Source organism: Cryptotermes secundus, unplaced genomic scaffold, assembly GCF_002891405.2.
Source record: "Cryptotermes secundus unplaced genomic scaffold, Csec_1.0 scaffold146, whole genome shotgun sequence".
NCBI classification, from domain to species: Eukaryota; Metazoa; Arthropoda; class Insecta; order Blattodea; family Kalotermitidae; genus Cryptotermes; species Cryptotermes secundus.
The window spans coordinates 399,149-423,584 of NW_019733838.1; the positions used below are offsets into that span (position 1 = coordinate 399,149).

At 40.7% G+C, this 24,436-nt stretch overlaps 1 protein-coding gene across 4 annotated transcripts in view; it reads right to left on the minus strand.

Moving 5' to 3' along the window:
• Positions 1 to 24,436, minus strand: part of LOC111868201 — a 193,250-nt gene that overhangs the window by 122,687 nt on the left and 46,127 nt on the right. The window contains exons 1-2 of one of the 4 annotated variants that reach the window (XM_023858645.2): positions 18,147 to 18,238; positions 17,878 to 18,025 (exon numbers count right to left, since the gene is read on the minus strand). The exons of 2 other annotated variants lie outside the window; for them this stretch is intronic. In XM_023858645.2, coding sequence (XP_023714413.1) covers positions 17,878 to 17,959 — 82 coding nt within the window. In that variant the 5' untranslated portion in view covers positions 17,960 to 18,025; positions 18,147 to 18,238. Of the gene's footprint in view, positions 1 to 17,877; positions 18,251 to 24,436 lie in introns of those variants that run through there. One more of the 4 variants, XM_023858643.2, reaches the window with a different exon arrangement.

A 24,436-nucleotide genomic window follows, 5' to 3' on the forward strand; every position in this document is an offset into this window, starting at 1 on the left:
GCCGAAATATTCACAAGGTACACAGGGGCCCTAAATTTGTTTCTGTCACGAAACACAATAATCCAGTGAGGACAATAATATCCTCTTCCTCTATTGTCTCATTTACGCTTATGTCTTTCAAGTGGCATCTTCTCTTGGATAAGCGCCTAAAATTGTATATTCATTTCTAATTTCCATCATGTGAACCACATGTCCTCCTCCTCCTCCTCCTCCCCCCCCCCAGTTACTTCTAAGATTGTTAGGATAAGAGTATGAATTATTAATGACCTCAGCATTTCCCATCGTCCTATTACTTTCCCTCTCTGTGTCCTCAGCACCCTGTTCCTAGACTCCTTCGATTCATATCGTTTCCTCAGAATGGAGACAAAATTCACACGCGTAACACAAAAGGAAATACGTCACAAAATATAACTATAGCATCTAGAGATTAAATCTCACTCGTGCAAGCAGAATACGCGCATGCTCTGTAATGTGACCCAAACAATCCTCTTTAAGTGAAAAAGAAACCTCCAAAATAACACTAGTGCAGCGCTTTCCCATGACATTCGGAACAGATGAAGAGCGGTTCGCTTTCTTGTTGCAGTTTTCAAGCAGCAAAAAAAAAATGCATTCAACTACGTTATGTATCGAAACAACACGGGATATAGACTACACCGAACAAACCCATAAAGTACTTATGTCACTTTGGCACAAATAGTAACTATAGCTCAGGCGATTGCAAGCAGACTTCTCCTGTTGCAATTGTTTAACTTAACGTCTTATGTATTTATGGTCCGTCAATATTGCAACACGTGTTTATTCACTACTTAATTTTAATTTTAGTTCAATATTTTACACTTTGACACCACATGTTTCGGCCCCAAACGGCCATCTTCAGGTGTCTTCATATGTTACAAATATTTTATTACAATGCACCAAAATAGCGTGGGCATAATAGAAATTTTAATGGATTTTATCTCGTATTACCTTGAAAAGAGAACTACAGCGTGTGATTTTAACACGGACTAACACAGTGTAGCAGTTTTTACATAATTTAATAAAATATTTGTAACATATCAAGGCTTCTCGTCGTTTATATACGGTTGCATTCCCGGATGACTTCATACGAGATTTATGATGGATGAAGTCGCTCTGGAGCAAGTCTTCTCTGAGTTTCTTCTGCTTTCCCCTGTTAATTAGTATTCCACCATTGTTCCATACTTATGTTCGATAGCCCTGATCAGGCATCATATTTCCAAATTCTGGATCTGTAAGTTGGAGGCCTCGGCTGTTGCCTGGAAATTTGTTTGTTTAGACAAAGCACTTATTATCTAATCACACCGCACTTATTACAGACACCGAAAAAAAAACGTCTTCTCGGATGTGGCGCCGTGTAGGTATTGTATTAGCCGACGTTTCGGAGGAACGTATCGCCTCCATTTTTAGGGTAGAAGAAAAAAGAAGAAAAATCCCCGAGCGAGGAACCAACGTGACGGTAAATTGTAATGCTGAATTTAATCAACGAACACCACAGAATGATACCATACGTAAGCAAATACATGGGACACAATGTTACTTGAAAAGCTCAGCTGCTGAAGAATTTCCTGTCTGCTTTAACACGAAGATTCACTACCGAATTCAGAAGAGCCTGCCACTGGACGTTCTGCAGGGCCAGATATGACCACTGAATAGCCCCACACCTTGCTTCACTCAAGATTAATAATAATTTAATATATTCTCTTCCAATTTATGCCTGAAACTTCCAAGAGGTATTTTTTGTCCCGGTTTTCAAACTACAACAGATATGAACTTCTCCTACCAGTTTTTCAAGAAACAGAGAAGTTTCACACTGTCTTTGTAAGTGAGTTGAACAGTAAGTTTTTAAAGAGGAAACCGGAAAGTGAAAGATTCTGAAGTGAATCGCGAATGTATTCATTTTTTTTATTAATCTGTAATGCAATCTATATCTGTTTTCTAATCTGTAGAAAATGATCATTACATTCCATTAGGATCAGGACAGCGGTCACGGAGACTGTTGTTGAAGAATGCATATTGCGTATTTATGAAGGGACAATGACCTCATATGGGAATCTGCGAGATGTAGCACAGCTGAGGTATCGCTTGGCCTGAAGCCGCGGCATCGCTCCACGCAATAGTGGCATATGATAATTTCCTGCGGACACTGGGGAATGCATGCACGCAGACTTGCACTGAAAGACACTACAGCAATTTATAAAATATCCGTTAACGATGAAATAACAAGAAAGGAAAAATTACGAAACACGAAGTTTCGAAATAGTTACTCATCATCTGATAATGTCACAAAGAGTAATATAATTAATTAGAAGAGAGATGGAATCTGCAGAAACAAAGAATTAGAACAAAATTTTCGTTACAAATCCAACAATAAGAGACGAGTTACCAGACCTAGACTCAGTGGGAGGGATAATATCCAAATAAAGCAGAGATTTAAAAAAATATAATTTTCGAGGATTTCTTTGGTGTCTGTTTCAGTTTACAATCTTCTGTATTGTGATATCGTGGATACGACTGGAAATTCAACACCGTACAAGCTTCCATTTGAGTGACACACCTCTAATATAGATAAATATATCAAATCCAGCCACATAAATTGGATTTCTAAATATCAGTCAATTTCCTAGTGACTACTTTAAAAGAAATACCCATTTCTCTAAAACACCGACGTGCTGAACTCCATTAACAGCAAAGCTTCAGGCATTGACGCGGGATTTGAAGCCAGATCCTTCAGAACACTAATCATGAGTGCAAACTGCTGCGTTCGGTGTAAAATATTCAAAGGCTGTCCACACAGTAGGGTACTCACGTCAGAGCAATAGCTGAGTGACAATTAATGAAGCTCCTTGAACCATGGTCGGGTAGAGCTTAGAAGACACTGAAGATCTGCTTTAGGGCATTAACACGATATCCAACTGGAGGGACGGTGTAAATACATGGAAAATCTAAACGAGCGCACAAGATAATCTGGCCGAGAATTTATCCGGGACTCGCCGTGGAATTCTAGTTTATTGCATCTCTTCAATTTACTCGGTTCCTTGAGGCACTTCAAATCGCTTAATCCTTGTGTTAGAGATCCTTAATTTGGCAAACTCTACATGCATCAATTACCAATAATTCTAAAATTTGCGGGTCATATGACGAAAAGACGTGCAGCATGGATACTGATTCCGACGTTAATTTCACGTGCTACACTGCGTTGTCATGAAGGAGGCGCTGGCGATAGATTTATGGCGCCCCAGTCATTATGGCAAAATCATTGCATCAGGCAGTGCATAAAAAATACTACCACCAAAATTTGCGTCACTTTCTTAGGATTAATAGTAAGAGATCTTTTTTTCTTGAATTTATATGAATCTGCAGTCGAATAGTTCATATAACATTTATAGCAGAGTTCAACATGTCCGAGAATGAATACGTACAAAAGAGTGGGTCTGCTCGCGGCTCAAAGGAACGTGTCCACGAAGTTAAGCGACTTTCTGTACAAACATGTAATTAACTGATATATGCACTTCTTGTAAAAATAAATGTTTTATCTTTATTATTGTGGAATTACAGTTGACAAAATGCCCAGTGGGACGGAAGACACAAAGTTTGGATATCACTGGCTTACAGGGTCAGATTACGTTTATTTTCTCATCCTACAGCTTGCAAGGAAAAGCAGAATTTCTCCATCTCTAAACATCAAATCATTCAGTGATGTAAGAGGAGAACACATAAATAATTGAAGAAAGAAAATAATCAAACAAGGGAGATAAATACTCGTATCCATAGTGACTGAGAATGAACGCCCCTTTCCTGTCAAATGAAAAATGCGATCTTTAGAGCCAGTATTATTATTATGATTCTGCCGGGCAAGAGAGTGGATATCGGGAACAAAACCCGGTTCTCCTGAATGCGGGAGACAAGGTATAATTTGTCATTTTTCCAACGTGCGTCTGTAAACGTTAATTTAAAAACAGAATTAAAATTTCAGAAAAATTACAGCCTCCAACACATTGTGTAACAAAGTGCCGTTAGTCAGCGCCTGCAAGGCCTGTCGCCCACATGACTGACCTGTTGCTGCGGTGGACCTTTGCACTACAGTACGCGCCAGCCACTTCGCTTGCTAATGTAACATTTCACTGTGTTATCTGCAAGGAAAGGGATGTGGTGTACATTTAATTGCAACTCACGTCTGGCTGCTGTCCGTCCGGATGCTTCTACTCGGAAATAAAGTCGTTACAAGTGCGCGTATGGCGTTATTCCATCCTGAGGACGATACTCGGTTGTGTATCTATGGGAGATGAAGTGAAATATAATTGCAGTAAATTTAGTGACAAGCTTTATATAACTTACAAAAAAACACAAACTCCGTGGTCTGTAGTCCGCAAGCGAACTATACCGACCGAGCTACCGGCGCTTGTCGGCGAAGTTAGTGTCATTTTCAGCGGATAGAGGGTGTCACGTGGTCAGCGCAACGGATCCCCACGGCCGTTAATCTCGGTTTCCTAAACCGAAGCCGCTATTTCCTTGAAAGAGCTCCTCAATTATCCTCACGAGGTCGAGTGAACCCCGTTCCAGACCCAATACTTCTCAGAAAATCTGGTACCGCCGGAAATCAAACCCGGGGCCTCTAGATCTGTAGGCAGGAACTCTGACCGCTAGACGACACAGGCGGTCCATGTAACTTACATCTCCACTCAATAATATTAGTATAGTAAAATCAAGGAGGATAAGATGGGTTGGGGACATTTGATAGGCAGAGGGAAAGTGACAATGTGATATAAATTTCCGTCGACGAAAACCAGGATAAGAAACCGGCAGGGAGGATTTGCCAGAAAATATTGATCCGTATCTTCAGCAATCATGATGGCTTTGACTGGTCCAGGACAGAGCAGAACGGTGGGCTTTTGCGAAAATTGTAGTGAATATCCGGGTTTCCTGATAAACAGAACTTCTATGAAATATTCAAGAAATATTATACAATGGATTTAGCCAGGTTCTAACTGTATGTGGCCAAACAACAACACAGAACATAGGCCTACTTTAAGCGAAGGTCAAATTCATGAAATAACTGAAAGCCATGAATAAATCCCTTATCGAAGTGGGGACAGTTATTTTGGATGGGGGCCATATGGAATTGTAGGTAAGGTTTGCGGGTCACTCGTCTTTATTGGTGTAAGAGAGTGCATTGCCAATGTATGTCTCCCACTTGCACACAGACGAAATTAAGGATTCAAAACCAATATGAGTAAAAGAAAGGCTTATATTCAACAAAACAAAACAAAAAAGTTCTGTCGCATTTTAAGCTAGAGATGCGTCCCTGAAAACTACTGATGATTTAATATAAGTTTTCTCTTAGGAATAAATTCGCATTATTCAAAACTTTGCATACAAAGTGAAATTTCATTAATATTTTTTATAACTCACTATTTCAAATTCAAGTAAAATGTGAAGAAAGCAGTCTTCTGCGATTTGGCACCGTGTATATGTGGTGTTAACCGACGTTTCGGAGGAACGTATCGCCTCCATCTTCAGGGTAGAAGGAAAAATATAAGAAATCCGCAAGCGAAGAGACCGTGAGAACCGGTAAAAGCAGACTGCAGTCGGTTAACGCCACATATACACGGTGCCAAATCCCAGAAGACTGCTTCCTTCACAGTCACCGCCGTGAAAGCCCCAAATCTTACAAGTAAAATATGTCTGCACCGTATTCCTATTGACCAAAAATATTATTTTCCTTAACAATTTACGAGTAATTAAACTGTATCTACAGCGTACATGAACACAAGAAACAGCATTTTCATTTGCTTCTTTACAATTTTAATATCTCGCCACAGACTTGTTTTAAAGTGCTCCTAGCCCAGCAATACCCATAGTCCTGCTTTTGCCCACAATTACCCAGGGATCTCCCGAATGTCGAAGGGTGCTGTGCTATACGACAGCTCTGACGAGAAACTGATGTTTAAGTGACTTGATTCCTAGTTATTTAAGGGAATAAGTTTTATAGTGCTAGGCGGGAGGTTTCTTCAGTACTTCCACTCGAACTTAACAAAAATAGGAAATAAAAATAGGAAAATAATTATGAATGGTGAGTAGGGATAGATCTGGAAAGAAGCAAATGAACGTATACGAAAATACTACCTCGAAATTCGACTGAAGACTGAGGAAACCCATAGAATTCTAAGCTGTAAGAGGTGATACTCCAGCAGGGATCCGAAAGGGTATCACCCGAACAAGATTGTGTTACCGTGACACCACCCTGCTCATTGACGGACTGAGGAAATCGATAAAAAATATAGTCAGGTCATGAGGTTACGGGAACCGGATATCGGAAAGGTACGAGCAGGAAAAGTATTACAGGATGCTGACAACATGTGCTTGCAAATGTCTGAGGGAAGCCATATATGTGTACGTAAGCTTTAAATCTTACGCGTCTCCGAGCAAACAGAAGCCATCGCAAACACTGAGCGCCTTGCTTGCTCAAGTTGTGTGCTGTTGAGACAATTACGAATAGGAGTGCAGAGAAGAAAGTCGTCTTCTGGGTTTTGGCGCCGTGTATTCTTCGTTTTGGCCGACGTGAATGCATTCACAAGCCATACACCTGCTCTGAAGATGGAGGCGATACGTTCCTCCGAAACGTCGGCCAAAACGAAGAATACACGGCGCCAAAACCCAGAAGACGACTCTCATCAGTCATCGCCATGAAAACTTCAAAACTTACATAGGAGTGCAGAGTCATTACGCACTGGTTTAGCACAAATTCTATTGAATCATATTCGGAAGATCATGGGTTCTAATCTCGGCCTGGACAACGGCTAGAAGTGGTAAAATAACCCACAAAAGAGGGTTAGGTCCTTACTAGCTACATAAGCTTCCAAAAGTGTTTTTCTTTTTGTAATATGAGTGATAGATCAACTGTAACTATACTTAATATGCGTAAAGGACGGGCCATAGCTCAAGTGGTTAGTCGCTGGCTTCGAGCCCGGGTCCGGTCAAATTGGATTTATGGTGGACAAGGTGGCGCTGGGCGAAGTTTTCTCCGAGTATTTCGGTTTCCCCTGCCACTCTTCATTCCACCAATTGCTTCACAATCACCCTCACCTATCATCTGGGGCTGGTACAATAGGCCAGAAGTGGCCGCAGTACAAGGGACTTAGTCCCACCCCACTAGCAATAACAAAATAATGTCCGTAAATGTAAAGTTGTCCCTGTAACTAATTAAGCAGTACCCCACGAAGGAGCATGGGGGAGTGGATGTATAGATCAATATTTCCTCGACTTCTGCAGTAGTTGGCTGTGAGTGGTGTACTTTACGCCCAGGGAAAGAGCCCCTGGTACCCATAGGATAGGAGGTTGAGTGGACTCCAGAGACAGTCTAACGACGCAGAGTAGAGAAAATGCTTGACCCTAGCGGGACTCTAACTCCGACCTCTCGGTCACCATCCCGTAGCTATACCGACTGCGCTATTCCTGCTCTCCGTGAACTGCATAAAGAAATCCCTCGTCGGCAGAGCTAAGCAAGCAACCGCTGAGGCATCACTGGAGAGTTAACGGTTTCTTCCTTGGCACCACAGCCCCAGTGGGCCTAGGCCTACCTCCATGAACTTATCCGTTCACTTCGGTTTTTCTAGATCTAACACATTCGGTAGGACTCCTTGGGCGGGTGATCAGCTCGTCGCAAGGCCTCTACCTGTACACAGACACAGAAAAACGCGCACACACAAACTAAACATCCATGCCCTGAGTGGTATTCGAACCCGCGATCCCGGTTTCCAAGCGAGCGAAGACAGTACATGCCTTAGACCGCTCGGATACCGTGACCGGCGGTTTGTTCCTTTACGTTTGGTTAAATTCTGACCATTTCAAACAAAAACTCTGCAGACAGTTACTCAATTTTTCAAAAGAGGAATCATTCTTGAAAAATCGAATTTAGTCTTGATTTTAGCTTTTAGCTTTAAATTTACTAATAATTTTATCAAAAAGATGTAGCAGCAGTTAACCTGAACTCGTTATATTTGTTGTCATACTAATCGCGGGCGGATGATAAAACGTAACAAGAGGAAGACAGACACAGATTCAGCCTCGCTGAAAATCAAGAACATGAACAGAAGTTATCAGATTGCTTACGTTTCTGGAATCGAACTGGGACACCGAAACCACATAGTCCACTAATTGCAAAAAATTAAGTTTTCTTTTTCGCTTTAAGCTCTCCTTCTCCTTCAAAATAAATGTTTATGCTAAGACTATGATACCCATTACCTACCTGTAGACCCATCTAATTTCGCATTTCAAAACCACGCTTATTTTTGTCTTGGAATATGACAATAAAACAAGGCAGAACTTGGGCTAAGAACATTCGTCATTGTCTTCCGGTGTTGTCTTGTGAAAACAGAGGCTGCAGTGGTGGCTGGTAGCCTACCTGAGTGGTCTTATCGCTTCTCAAAAATTCACTGTCCAGCAACGCATTTCAAAGTCGGGATATGTCAAAGGAGCAAATTGTAAAACAAGATACAAAGAGAAAGGCGACTCAGAAGAAGAATTCAAACTTAAGTATGAATACGGCTAGGAAGGGAAAGGAAGAGAGATTTAAAAGGGAAATGGCGAATAAAATATCGAAAATATGGAAGGAAAAGAAACTAAAATGTGAAAAAACAAATTACGATGGAATTGACGAAAAAGTTAAGGAATATTTGGAAAAAGATAAATATGAAAACATTTTTCGCTCTTTCTTTCACGTCGCTGTCATAGCGTCGAGTGAATGGACTGAATGGTTTTGGAAGAAAGCGGCCATGAAGTAATAGATTTAATATCTTGCCATTTTCCCTGAGGGCTTGAAGACATCTACGAAAATCCCCAGTCAGGACTGCCCGTGTCCCTGTAGAAAGTCGAACTTAACACCTGCACAATATGATTTACAGAGTTAGCGCTAAGCCAACCCGCTCTGTATGAAAACGATTTAAGACCCTAAACACGACGAAACACCTAGAAACGCTATAAAATAATATACAGAAGGCCCTTTAAATTAAGCCCACTTTAGTTCTGAAAACATTCTTACGTTGATTAAGAAACGCACTTCAGACTGACCAGACCCTTGGCACATATTAATTGTTCGGAACAGAGGTCTTGAGGGGAGCCACGCGAGGGCAACGCAACCCAGGCTGACCAGTCTAGAACAGGCGTCAGGTTCCACATAAGCTAGCGAGTTTATAGGTTTCAAGAGAAAACGGAGCCAGGCTACGCTGCTTAAGGGTCTTCTGCAGCAAGTGACAGTCCTTTCGTTCGTTAGAAAGAGCCCAGGCTTTGGAATCCGAGTTTTGTCGTCACAAAGAGCGGAAGAACGTACTTCGCCCTAAGTACATTACTGTACATAACTTTGGCCTTGAAGTTCATTGCATAAAAAAGATACTTCCCCCAGTATTTCATTACACACCATAACGAAAAATTTTCAGATAAAAATTTGCAGATATAAATTGTACATATAGGTATCACATTATTTTATATTATGTTTATGTATCGTTTTGCTGTAAGAAGAAATGTCTTGAGAAATGTGATGAAACGTCCCGTTCAATTTAAACCTGAGATATATTCTGTCGGTTTGGGCCAAAACTGAAATTATACTAAAACAAGTTTCTTGCTCTGATTGTGAAATACAAATTTAATGAAAATAAACTCAGGATATTCGAGGATAAGTTCCTGCAGGCTGACATGCACTTCATGCAGAGAGAAAAAAAACAGACATCCTTTTTTTTAGTATCTTATGGTGGGGTGAGACTGAGTTCACTTGGTACGTCGGCCACTGTTTGGCCTATTGTTCCAGTCCCGGATGATAGATGATGATGAGTGTGAAGCAGTCGGTGGAATGAGAATTGGCACGGGAAACCGAAGTACTCGGAGAAAACCTGCCATAGCGTCACTTTGTCCGCCACAAAACCCAGATGACCTGACTTGGGATCGAACCCGGGCTGCCGAGGTGGGAAACCGGCGACCAACCGCCTGAGCTAGGCCGCGCCATGGCTCTGCACTCCAGAAAATAAGAACTTTGACGAAAACAAAATTCATCAGTTTATTTTATTGTCGTCTTACCTATAGCTTTCGATCAGTTTCTTGAACAGTAACACATGTTTATTGACCTTCATTATTCAGGGTTCACTGCCAAAGAGCCCAGACTAAAGAGCTGCGTGTTACCGGTTATTACATTTTCCGAACTTTCCATGATTTAAATATTTTATTTGAACGAAATGCATGGAATAAGTATATAATTGGGGGTTGTGTTTATCGGTCTGCTTGATTTATTTCTGAAAATGCTGAAATTATTTCGATTAAATTAGGGACTGTAAATTTTCCGGGGCGTGAAACTGACCTCCATCTTGTGCTGAAGATAAGAATATGTGAAGCCATACCACAACTTTCCCATGTGTCTTCACGAGGTGTTTCTTAAATATCAGGGGTTACTTTGCCCCTACCCCACTGATAGATCATAATTACTGTAAGAATTATATTTCCCCCAGGCCAGTTGAATACAATCTCTATGTCACATGAAATTCGAAGAGAAAAACTACACTCTCCCAACAGGGGCTCATCATTAAGAAAACTTGAATAAGAAAAAAGGAAACTGGTCAGNAAAAAAAAAAATATATAAAGTCCATATGGTATAAACATGGTTACTTATACAACTGGAAAACATATATACACTCTCGTTCACATGATAATAAACATCCGATTAAATTTAAAAATATTGGTAGGTCATCTTCTGTAAAGAGAGTACGCTCTGTTGCCACAACAGTTTAAGGATGTTAAGAATTGTGTTCAGTTCTGTACATTCCTCAACACATAGGCGTTGGCAACTACCGCTTGGCACGCCACTGTTTCACTCGGAGGTCATCCCAATGGACACAGTCCGTGGCCGGACCTCTTTCCATCTAGCTGTACTTCTTGTCTAGAAGCCGCAATCGCCCTTGCTACCGAAAGTACTCCCAGAGGTCGGCGCCTATCGGACACACACCCAGCTTGCTAGAGATTGTTCCTCTAGGTATCACAGTAATATGGTCTTTGAAAAGCATGGCCTCTGACGCCCAGGCTTATGTGGGAGTAGTACATTTACATGTTACGTTTCATTTTACTCCTCACGATAGCAAAGGTGTCCGTCACAGCCGCCATAAGGGACCTGCATATAGATGCGCAACGGAAACCGCCGTGCAAGCCCGCTATTGCCAACAGCCACAGAGAGTTTAGATCTGATGGGGGTGAGGGAAGGGGAAGGCTTTCGGAAACACGTGTCGAACACGAGGCTTTCTGCAAGAAATATCACTGCTTTCATTAAGACAAATACAAATCCACTCACTCCTTTTTTAGAGCGTTTCCCGGGTTTCCGCCATTCTGAAAATTAATGCCTAAGCTATAATAATCTGTTTAGCGGGAATACAAAGGCAGACAAAAATTAATTCCTTGGGCTGGAAACGAACTCATAACCCTAGCATTTACAACGCGAGAATAAGAACACTGACGAAGTTTTACCAATTTTAACACATAAGAAAACTTCAGATGCTCGGATTCTTGGCGGTTCCGGTCTCTCGAATTGATTAACGTCGCTCTTACAACTTCAGAGACTGAAGAGCCCCAAATTGGATCGCAAGAGATCGTGAATCCTGACGGGATAAGGATTTGGAAAGAGGTAGGCGTGGCTGAATTTAAGGAACTGTCATGGCATTCGCCAAGGATTAGAAAAATCACGAAATACTTGAGCCAGGACAGCTTCTAAACCGGCCAAGATTCAAAACTTGTGAACAAAAGCCTTAGTTTGTTACTATAGCATTAATCTGATCAGTTACATGAATGTGAAACAAATATTATAATTTCTTCCGTAAAAGTTTACATTTTCCCTGTTTTTAACTAATTAAGCACTAATCCAAGAAGGTGTATAGAGGAGTGGATGTATATATCCACATTTTCTTTACCTTGGCACTAGTTGGGGCTGAGTGGTCAGTTTCACGCCCTGGTCATTTTATACCCGGGGAAAGAGCCCCCGGTAATCATTGGATAGGGGCTGAGTGGACCCCAGAGTCGGTATGGACGACGTGGAGAAGAGAAAATTCTTGGTACTACCGGGACTCGAACTCCGACCCCTCTTTCGTCCAGTCGCTATACCGACTACGCTGCTTCAGTACCAACAAGTCTAGCAGTTACTACGTATCTGAAGAAAGAACTTTCTGCTCATTCACAACTAAAATGTCGAGATGAGATGTGGCGAGCAGAAGAAACAGAAAAGTATAAAATTATGACGCTCACGCTTTGTACTCCTCGCCAGTGACTGTCAAGGTTATTAAATAAAGCATAAGTAAAATTAGACAATGATCAAACATTGGAATAACAATACATGTATATAAATAATTATCGCATATTTATGTTGAGTGTGACACAAAAAGGCATTTTTAAATAATAATAATTAACGGCTATGCGGATTTGAATGACACTCGTATCACAGTAAAAGTACCTAAGCACATGTTCAAAAAAAAATTGCTGTATTTGGTTGACGTGTTATACAAATAATTTACGTTTCGGATGAAAAAATTAATATTCTATTTATAAGTTCATCGTATATTTTTTACAGAATAATGGCTAATAGGGCCCGTGTCTTCTTAGCTTATGGGTTGAACCCGTCTTTTCCAGTGGTCTACGGTTGATCGGATGTTAAATTGTGTTGCGAGAGACCATACATTTTCAGCTTTTTGCTGCACTACCTGCAAGGACTGAAACGGTTAGGTTAGGTTTTTATGAGCTGACTCTTCATTTCAGACATGACGATCTAACGGACTGAAATCTAGGGAATTTCGTGGCCATTCTGTGGGTCTGATGAATTCATCTGTAGTTTCATCCAACATTTTCGAAGAGATGGTATGGTAATATAACAAATTCAAAACAGAAAATAGTTCATAAAGAAGTAGGATCTGAAATGAATTGCATTAGTTTCGAATTCGGTCCAGTGGCTACATTTGATAAATATTTTAATTTTCGCAAGTCACAGAATTTAATGGCCGTTTAAAAAATATCTGCTAAAGAAAGACAGTGCACTGTGGAATTAATTACGTGTGCAGACGACAAATAGCGGCGAGGTAATGTCGGGGTTTAATGCGCTGCGTGAGATAAGTAAACAGACAAAACTGAAATGCATATTTAACTGCTGTGCTTAATGCTGAAAATATTTTTGGCACTTAAGTATCAAAATGACATGCAAGTATATGACAGACAAAAATGCAGCTATACTTGAAAAAATATCATCATTAATACAAGTACGCCTAAATGCGAATAATAGCTCACCAAGTAATATCCTTTTTAGTGCAGAAATTCTTTCACGACAATTTTATCAATATGCACGTATACTCGAATGCCGATAGATGGACTGTGACACGGAAGAAAACTTTCCTGTGGCCTGTTAAGTTTACTGTCACATCATTTTGCTGGAGAACTACGAGAATATAGGGGGAACTTCAGTCAGAACAGTAGACCTCAGATCGAGGCCTTCCAAATAAAAAGCAGGGATGACAGCGCCCCTTTTAGTTTTTGTCATAGTACATAGGACAAATTTACTTGATCCACAGTCATCACAGCAATGAGACATAATTCCAACAGCCGGTACGTTTAAAATATCCAAACAAATAAATCCAGGGCATAAATAGGTAAAGCAAATCACAGTATTTTCTTTTAGGAGTTGAGGAAAACCATGATCTAATTTAAGATATCCAGCTTGCAGGCAGAGATTAGAAATATGAACCTCTAGAATAAGATATATTAACGCTGACCACTAGACCGTGACGTCCACTATTTGGAAATTTTCCAAAACCTTCATTCTCTAAAGCTGAAAACCCACTGACGCGACTAGTCGCGAGAGGCTAGCCGCTCTTTGTCGCGCGCGTGAGACAGCTCTGCCGCCTGTGTGCCGCGTTCCAAAACTTAACCGCGCGCGGCTCATAAAAGCAATACAAATAACGGCCGCGAACGAAAACACTCGACAAACAGCGAGCGGCTTGTCGCGTCAGTGGTTTTCAGCCTAAGGAAAGGGGAACAGGTCAATCGTTTCTCGGGGACAAATTATTGCAAGCAGCATAAGCCCCTTTAAAATATAAGTAACTTTCAACATATGGAAATAACTCAGAAAAGAATGAAGTTGAAGAAAGCAGTCTTCTGGGATTTGGCACCGTGTATATGTGGTGTTAACCGACGTTTCGGAGGAACGTATCGCCTCCATCTTCAGGGTAGAAGGAAAAATATAAACAGTCTGCTTTTACCGGTTCTCACGGTCTCTTCGCTTGCGGATTTCTTATATTTTTCCTTCTACCCTGAAGATGGAGGCGATACGTTCCTCCGAAACGTCGGTTAACACCGCATATACACGGTGCCAAATCCCAGAAGAATGTTTTCTTCATAGTCACCGCCGTGAAAACATCAAATATTACAAGAATAAAGTTGTTTCAGGCCAAACAAAGATCAGTCAAAGATCTTTGGCGAATTTTAACTAGGGTTGATAATACTTGTGTCTGTTTACAGGTGCCTCCTGCTTGAACTCATGTGCTCCATTGCCTGCAGCGATTGAGAACTGTTCATAAAACTATGACACCTCTTGAGGATTCATTGGATTAGGGGATTGGCCTGTAGACATTCATATTTTCACGTGTTTAGTGGCCAGACACGGGGTTTGCATGGGTAATCGGACGTTTTGACACCTAACAAACCGTAACTGCAATTTAACATACATGAATACCGAAAATTAAAATATGTTTTAATCGATTTTGCTGTCCTGAATACTCTATTAAGAGTCTTTTTTTTTATTGGCTGCTACAAGATGTAAGCAAAATGTTACAAAGACTAGTTCGCTTGAACTAACAATCTCTTTTAATATGACACTAAGTTACTAAGATTATATGAAGTTGAGTTCGCCCATCGGATCCCTTAGCTGTCGGGCTGCTTGGCTAGTTCGTAAGGTTTGCTCCGTTTGAGTCGCCTGGTTAGGTTTCCCACATTTAGGAGCCTGGACGTGTTGACGAAGTCTGTTTTCGTGTGAGGTGGCGTATCTTGCAATGGATGCGACTGTTTCGACACCGAGGTCTCGATGGAGGTCCCTGTTGCGTACATACCAGGGCGCATCTGCTGTGCGTCTTAGTACTTTGTTCTGGTATCGTTGGATTACTTCGAGGTTGCATTTTTTCGCACATCCCCATAGTTGGATGCCATATGTCCAGACTGGTCGCAGCATTTGTTTATACAGGAGCAGCTTGTTGTACATTGACAGTTCTGATCGACGTCCGGTCAGCCAGTACATAATCAAGAGTCTTTGACGATTTAAATATACATCTGTAAGAAAGTTTTTTCTGGCTGCCTCTCCCTTACCCTGCACTCCCCCTTCCCTCCCCGGAAAAGTCTTTGTGACATCCATGAAAAGCCTAAATAGCCTGCGCTACTGCCAGCATCGGTATACTATATACATGTATAAAAAGCACATACATAATTCTCCCCTGGAGACCCGATTATTGTGGAGTAGTGGCCTGTCTTTGACATGCATTCAGATGAAGTGTTTATACTTTCACTCGCACAGAAGTCTTCTTAGTGCGGTGCCTAAATAAACAGAGGGACAACTTCACCTGTACCTTATGATGCAATCACATTTATATTCTATTCTGGTATGATTTTGCTTTTCCTTGTATCGTTTTCATTTTTCACCGTGTATCTGTCATTTTCTTCTCACCTTGAAAAGCAAGTTTCGTTATCTTATCAGAAAAAAAACTGTTTCATAATGATTTAACAGTTTGTTGTATTTTAAATTCAATTTCCAACCTAAGCTTTCAAGCTGCTATTTGTTTCACGCTGGTTCTTGCTTGGTCTTTTCTTCGACCCATAAAATGGAGGCGACATGTTCCTCCGAAACGTCGGTTGACTTTCAACAGACTTCATGGCGTTATATTCCAGAAGAAAGGACTCTCCATTAACCACCGATGTGAGAATCTCATATCATAATAGTTTCGATGTTCGCTTACTGCAGATGTACATTTCAATAAGATATATACTTTATGTAATATCGTATATTATAGGTCAGTCAGTGTTTGCAGATGTCTGTCGGAACAAGGACAACCATTGGAAGTGGTCGGTTGACGTGCAGGCCATTATGATATTTACCAGCGCACGCCAAGTTAGTTGCAGACCGACGCGGGTGCCACCCATCTTGTTCCTGGGAGTCAAATTGTGTAATAACAGAACAAGAGCTCAATTATCTCTCCCTTTATATGGGCAAGAATATGGGAAACACGGTAACTTGTAGACAACTAATTACAATTGGTTAAAATGACGTTATGATAACCTTAGGTTATATATTAATGTATTTAATTAATGTTCATGCTATTTACTGAGCCATCCCAGCTACGGGGGTTACACAGTTAAGCTCATAACCTAGTACTGTGTATGAATTTGGAACCTATCATCGCTTATTTGAATGAATTACCCCGAGTACGTCCGACTGGTTTGTTCGACAAACCTCCCGGGATCTGAACAGAGTACGTCTCCCTTAGGTTATGGTATAATGACGCTATCTCACTACAGATGTAATGTAGAATTGAATGAGATGGAGTGATTTTCATGAAGAGTGAGCTAGGGTTTGCCCCGGCACACGATTGTGTGACATCAGCTGGGAAGAACCTGGACCAGGCAAGCTGGTGACATGACGGAGACAATGCTCGACATTATGCATGTTGCCAGTGATTTTGCTGATATTTTTTACGAATTTTGTCTAGATATCCTAGCCCTAGAACGGTAATCTAGATTGTGGTGTAAAGGTGAGACATATTTTGGAAAGTGGTCCACGTAGTTACTGGTTGAAATTCCACGTCTGGAACAACGTAAACAAATATATTTTCCTGACAAAATATAGTCAAATAGTCCTCCTCCACTTCTTAAATCACTGTAAGCATAAAATGCAATGACTGATTACCTGAAGAAAGCAGTCTTCTGGGATTTGGCACCGTGTATATGTGGTGTTAACCGACGTTCCTCCGAAACTCCGGTTAACACCACATATACACGGTGCCAAATCCCAGAAGACTGCTTTCTTCAGGTAATCAGTCATTGCATTTTATGCTTACAGTGATTTAAGAAGTGGAGGAGGACTATTTGACTATATTTTGTCAGGAAAATANACGCTACCGGCAACTCAAAATATTAGTGTCAAATTGTAGGGTGACTGATGAATAAATAATTAGTAAGCATTTGAAAAGAAGTGGTCACGAAGTAATCGAGGAAGAGTGTCAACATTTTCCTGAGAAGACTGAGGTAGACTGCAAAAAAAAACACACACACACACACAATTAGAATAGTAGATATCCTACCCGAGAATCGAACTCAGCACTTCCCGATTACAAGTCTATAGTTGTAACGCCACACAAGGCTGCTCAGTGCTTACGTTTTATTTCCATGCAAAGTGTTCAGCAAAATATGCCTCTGTTCAACAGTACTGTTTGCCCAACTTTAGGTTCGTTTTTCTCCAACCAAGACAAAAATCGGAGATGGTTTGGACTGGATTCAAGAAAGTGCACGTGTTGGATCTAATAAACGTATGCAAACCATAGATTTCGAGGCAAGACTGATGAAGATGGCCCGTTTATCAAAATGGGGCTTATATGCTTGATCACCGTATTGTATAGTTTTTACTTCACCTTAAAATATACGCTATTTTGTGAGAGATTACCCTCTCAATTTGATATCTGACTATTCCAAGTAAACATAAATAACTTAATTCCACTAAACCTAACCTAAACGAAAAGTTCAGTGATATGGATGTTTGCTGCATGCCAAAAGATAAACAAAAACGACAATTAAGGGAGATATCCCCCGTCTTACCTGAGGGTGTCCAGCATTCGGTACAGTCCTGGCAGAGGGTTGACCAGTCAAAATGTAAGTCTCGATATGTAGCCATTGTCATCTGCAGTTCATGACATCTTCATAGTGGACACTCACTTGTTCACACAGTTCAGATCAAATATACTGGCTGCCATTTGAAACCATAAAAAGAAATACCGAGAAATGCAGCATTCACTTTACATTAACAAGAACAAGACTTGTTTGTCTAGAAGTAGTTAAAAAATACGAAATCAGTAATTAACATGTACCCTCACAACCTGTAGTTAACGCACAGAGAGCAGAATTGCGAAGAGCCCACCACGGCTGTTGTGTTGACCCGGTAGACTGTGCGTACAAGAGGCAGAACCGGCCAGTGTAGGAACACACATGCACAACCTGTTTGGTTGCCGCGACCTCCCCCCCCCCTCTCTATCTCGCTACTGCCATAGACAACGCTCCAAGATGATCTCTTACCGAATCAACCTATAGTGACCTCCGCTTACTTTCATGTTGTTTGTGCCAAGCTACGGAAAAAATTCGTCTCACCCTTGTACAATGCACATAAATAACCCATATATTATGTACTTTAGAAAAGGTTAAAAGTGCATTACCTTTCGTGTTTTATGCATAATTTGCCTTATAATTAATGTCTAGTTAGGAGATTATGTGTCCATTTGTACGAGAGCGTATTTCACCTCCGATATTAGTCTAGTGAACAGATTCCGTTTAAATTTAGAGTCGATAATATCTACAGGGAAATTGAGAGATAATTTCATTTTTATTTCTGTATGTCCCTTGTTGGTTTAACCTGTAGACGAAGTCCTAACAGTTTTCTCCAAAGGGCCTACTTATTTACTTATGGAGCTGAGCCCTTCTTGAGGAGAAGCCAAATTTGCAGCTACTCAAGAACTTCCCAGCATTTTATGGAACCTGAAGGTTCATTACAGTGTTCACAAGAGCCATCCACTGAGCTCTATCCTGAGCCAGATCAATCCAATCCATACAATCCCATCCTATCTCTCTAAGATCCATTTTAATATTGTCCACCGACCTACGCCTTGGTTTTCACAGTGGTCTCTTTCCTTCTGGCTTTCCCGCCTATTTGCATTCTTCGTCTCCCCTATTCGTGCTACATGCCCTGCCCACCTCATCCTCTTTGACTTCATCATTCTAATTATACTTGGAGAAGAGTACAAGTTATGAAGCTCCTCATTATGCAGTTTTCTCTAACCTCCTGTCACTTCATCTCTCTTCGGTCCAAATATTCTGCTCGACACCCTGTTCTCAAACACCCTCAGTCTATGTTCCTCCCTTAATGTCAAGAGACAAAATTTCACTCCCATATAGAACCACAGGCAAAATTATAGTTTTGTATATTCTAATTTTTATGTTTTTGGACAGCAGACGAGAAGACAAAAGGTTCTGGACTGAATGGTAGCAAGCATTAACCGAGTTCAATCGCCTCTTAATTTCCTCCTGAATCAGGTTTTGATCTGTTATCGTCGTTTCCAAATATCTGAACTGTGCCACATTTTAAAACATTTGTTTCCTATCTTTATGTCATGATTTTGCCCTGCATTTTGGTGACGAGACAACAACATGTACTTAGTTTTCTCTGTGTTTACTTCTAGACCAACCTCTTTACTTGCATCAATTAAAGTTTGTGTGGTATCTACATTATCACCCAGCAGATTCACATCATCGGCATAGACCAACAGCTGATATGTCCCGTTTAATTTCAGTCCCACCTGGATTCCCTGGACCTTCTAATGGCATATTCTAAGGCAAAGTTGAAAAGGAGTGGCGATAAAACATCTCCTTGTCTTAGACCATTCGGGATAGGAAATTTATCAGACATATGTTTACCTATACGGACTTTGTTATAAGTTTCGTTTAAACACATTTCAATCAGCTTAACTAGTTTCATGGGAACCCCAAACTCTATCAGAATATTGTACAATACTTCCCTCCTAACTGAATCGTAGGCTTTCTTGAAGTCTACAAATAGCTGATGTACTGTCTCATCGTACTCCCATTTTTTCTCCAATATCTGATGAATGCAAAAGATTTGATTTGTAGTTGATCTGTTATGTCGAAACCCACATTAATGATCTCCAATAATTTCATCTACAGTATGTATGGACTTAACCTTGATAGAAGACTATTGAATAAAATTTTGTACGAAGCTGATAGCAGTGATATCCCCCGATAATTATTACAGTCAGTTTTATCACCCTTCTTGTGAACTGGTACAATAATAGACTCCTTCCACTGAGTAGGCAATTTTTCCTTATGCCAAATAGAAGTAATTTGCTTATGGATCTTAGAACGTAATATTTTGCCTCCTGCTTGAATAATTTCTGCCGGAATTTGATCGCTACCTGGTGATTTACACATTTTCAATTTTGCAATAGCAATCTCAGCCTCATAAGGGCTGGGATCAGGTATTAACGGCTCAGCTGTGTGTATTTCTATCTGCCTAACATCAGTGACCCTATGTACATTCAATAACTGAGAGAAGTAGTTCCTCCACCTATTCCAAATTTTGTGGCAATCTGCAAGCAGATCACCATTCTCATCCTTCACTAAGTTACTGCTAGGCTGGTAACCCCTTTTAAAGTCATTTGTTCCTCTATACAGCTCTCTAATGTTCTTGTTCTTACTGTTCATTGCAAGCTCATCAATTTTGTCTTTCCGATATTCCCTCTTTTTGTTCCTGAAATGCCTGCTGGTTTCACGTCTTATATTGTTCAGATGATCCCTATGTATTTCGCCTGATCCTGCAACCACTGCAATTTGGCTTGTTTCATTTGGTTTAGTAATTTTGAGCATCCTTCATAAGATCATGGCTTATCTTTCTCAAAAAGGATTATGCTTCTCAAAAAGGCTTATGGTGCAAAAATCAGTGTAGAGCTTGTGTTGTAAATTTCATAATAAGCTACAAGATTTATTTGAAACATATAGGATATAGTGCAAATTTAATGGCCGGTTCTTGTGAAAACAGTAATGAACCTAGGATGTGAATTTCTCACAGCAGTGGTTATAAATATTTTCATTTTCTGGAACATAATACTTTGTAGCCACTTAAACATGTTTCTTCGAAACGTCGATTAACTTTCAATGGATTACATGGGATTGCATCCAGAATACTGAACTCTTCACTGCAATGAACGTTTGTGTTTCATCAAAAGATAAGTTTCTTTCTTCAGAAGTTGAGCGACTATTAGCTTCCGAAGAAGGACTACGCTTCGTGCAGTTGGTTAACTAACGTTATTATTGGGCCTTTGCTTCGCGTGCACCCAGCCCATCATAACACCCACAATTCAAAGAACACAGATTTCAAGGAGCTACTGTATTATACAGAAGAAGCCGATCACAGTGACCACGCGGTCTAAGGCATAACCTCACTCGCTTGAAACTGGGATCGTGGGTTCGAATCCCACTAATTGAATGGATATCTGTGTTTGTGTTGTTCTGTGTGTAGGTGCCGGCCTTGCAACCGGCTGATCCCCCGCCCAAGGAGTCCTACGACTATGTAATGGATTAAGAAACTGAAAAAGCGACCAAGGTCCAACAAATGACTAGAGAAGAACATTTCATGAAAATGAAGACAGCTGAAGACAGAGACTGCAGATCTGCCTACCGACAGAATTACGTAATAGTATCCTCAACCAGGGCGTACGCACTCGTTAATAGCAGTTAATTAATTAGAGTTTTATTGTACAGATTTAAGTGTATTTCTCTCTATGTTGTTGCTCCTACTTTGGGCAGGCGGCATTTATGAAACGCGCTGTTTCACTTCAATATCTTAATCCTAAGACAATTTGTAGAACTCCTTGGATTGGTGGATCAGTCCGTTGCAAGGCTGTTGCCTACAAAGGACAACACAGAAACGCTGAATACGCGTACTGAATAAACGCGAACATGATCTCAGTGTTCGAGCGATCGAAGGCAGTTCATGACTTAGATGGCGCGGCCTCTGAGATCCGCAGTGTACAGATACAAGCGTAATTAAACACAAGGAAACAGTTAATTTCGTTATTGTTAATTATCTTTGCCCCAACACTGGCTTGTACTGTATATTGCTGTATTAGTAATGTTAGCGCTCGGTTCTGCCGTAAGAGTGAAAAGGCGAAGGAGAAGAAGAAATTGATTTGTAACTGCAACAAACCCCATCAAGACCACACAGAAACGCATATTAGCAAAGAACGCGTTTGGATCTGAAATACATTTAGCATATATTTTTGGGTTTGTATTTCTTAATGTTAATTTATTTCAATTACATATTTTTTGCTGAAGCTCTAAACAGAGGCATAAATTCCAATTCCAAATTACAGGTTTTCTAAAATAGTTCAAATAGCAGCTGCAGATTGTACTGACTTTTAATATTATATTAGATGATACAACATTCACTTACAATGAGAAATTTTTGAGAATGTTGGCTAAGTAGATATAAGTTTCGTGTCAAACAGGAGTTATATCGAAATCAATACGAAAAAAAATGCATTTATCAAATAACGTATAGTATATACATCCAGTGCCAAATCAAATTGACTCTATTTTGGACATAACGTGAAGAATGGATACAGTTATAAAATGAGGAGCTTTGTAAACTTAATTTGTATTTTACACTAAATATTTTAGAGCCATTAAAACAAGTAGGAAGGTGAAGGCGTGTCGTGGTAAAAGTGAAAAACATACACAATTTTCTATAGGATTCTGACGATGGTGTATAACATACAGAGATACTGGGTTTTCGGACTGGATCTGTTTCCGTCCTCAGGTGAGGACGGAAACAGATCCAGTTTCCGAAACGTCGTGTTTTTTCTTAGTTATCTTAAAAACCAGGACGATGGATAAAGTCCGAAAACCCAATATCTCTGTATACACAATTTTCGTTTGAAAACCTGGAGAGACTGAATATCTTGGAAAGCCTACGCGTGAATGAGAGGGGTCGATTGTAACGAACATTAAAGTAATCGTATGTAGGAGTGTGAATTGGATTAAACTGGCCGAGTTTTATGAGTATGCTTGAGAAATTTCGGGTTTTATACATGCGAGAGATGTCTCGACCCTTTCCAGGAAGATCATGTACCATGCAGTTAGTTTAGGCTACAAGTGTGGGCTTCATATAAAGGAAGATCTGCGTTAAAACGAATCAGACCGAGCAAGCTGACTTGCCAATATCAAACTCATCTGATAAATATTAATGAAGACCACGTATCACATTTCATGTAAATCCGTCAGGAAATTTCAGAAAGCCGGAAAAATATTATGCTTTATCTCTATTTAAAAGTGCCCCCAATAAACACGGTAGTTCTTACGCGATACAAGCGTATGAGAAGTGCCGCAGAATTATCAAATTGGGTCAGTCATTTTACGGTAAACAGAAGAAGACTGCACGGTGTGACCCACAAACACTTGTCGAATTACCATGCAACCGTTCGCTAAGTGCTATCTTTCAAAGCGCGTGTCGAGTACAACTTTTTAGTTTGCATGAAGAACGTTAGGAGAAAGTAGAGGTCCTGTTATGAAGCGTCTGTCTCTGCGGTTGTCTGCCTGTTTCCAAATTACTCAGATAAAGTTCAATATCCAGGGCCAAATTTAAGACTAGTTCCTCCAATATCTGTCGAAAGTAGAGCTATTGATAAGTATTGTACTGGTATTAATCAAGCCCAGTAACAACAAAGTAGGAGAACTGAATTGTATGTTTGAAAAATGGGTTCGTGCTTTGAATCCTCAAGGCCGCGCCATAGCTCAAGCGGTTAGTCGCTGGCTTCCCATAGCGCCGGCCCGGGTTCATCCCGGATCTGGTAAAGCGGGATTTGTGGTGGACAAATTGGCGCTGGGGCGGGTTCTGTCCGAGTACTTCGGTTTCCCCTGCCAATCTTCAATCCATCAAATTCTCCACCATCATAATCACCCGGGGCAGTTACAATAGGCCAATCAGTGGCCGCTGTGCCGAGTGGACCCACCTGGACTCCACCCCCCACTACGCGAATTAAAAAAATAATTGGATCCTCAATCGCAGTATGAATATACATATATAGATGTAGGTGTTCCCCCCCCCTTGGCACTACAGCCCCAGTGGGACTAGGCCTACCTCCATGAACTTCTCCGTTCACTTCGGTTTTTGTAGATCTTACACATTCGGTAGGGTGATCAGCTCGTCGCAAGGCCTCTACCTGTACACAAACACAGAAAAGCGCACATACACAAACTAAACATCCATGCCCTGAGTGGGATTTGAACCCACGATCCTTGTTTCCAAGCGAGCGAAGACAGTGCATGCCTTAGACCGCTCGGCTACCGTGGCCGGCCGGTGGTTTATGATTAAGTATTTATATATTTTATTATTATTATTACACCGTAGTAGGTTTCATATACTTAAACGGCTGTAAGTTGTGTTTTCCGAACTGATAAATTAATTCGGTGTTCCCGCTCTAGTTCTTGAATTCTCTTCTGGGTTGCTCGGGCTGTATGGGTGTGACATTGGCATGATAAAGCAGTACCCCTCTTGCTAGTTTGCCTGGACGTTTTCTGCGAATTGCATCCGGAG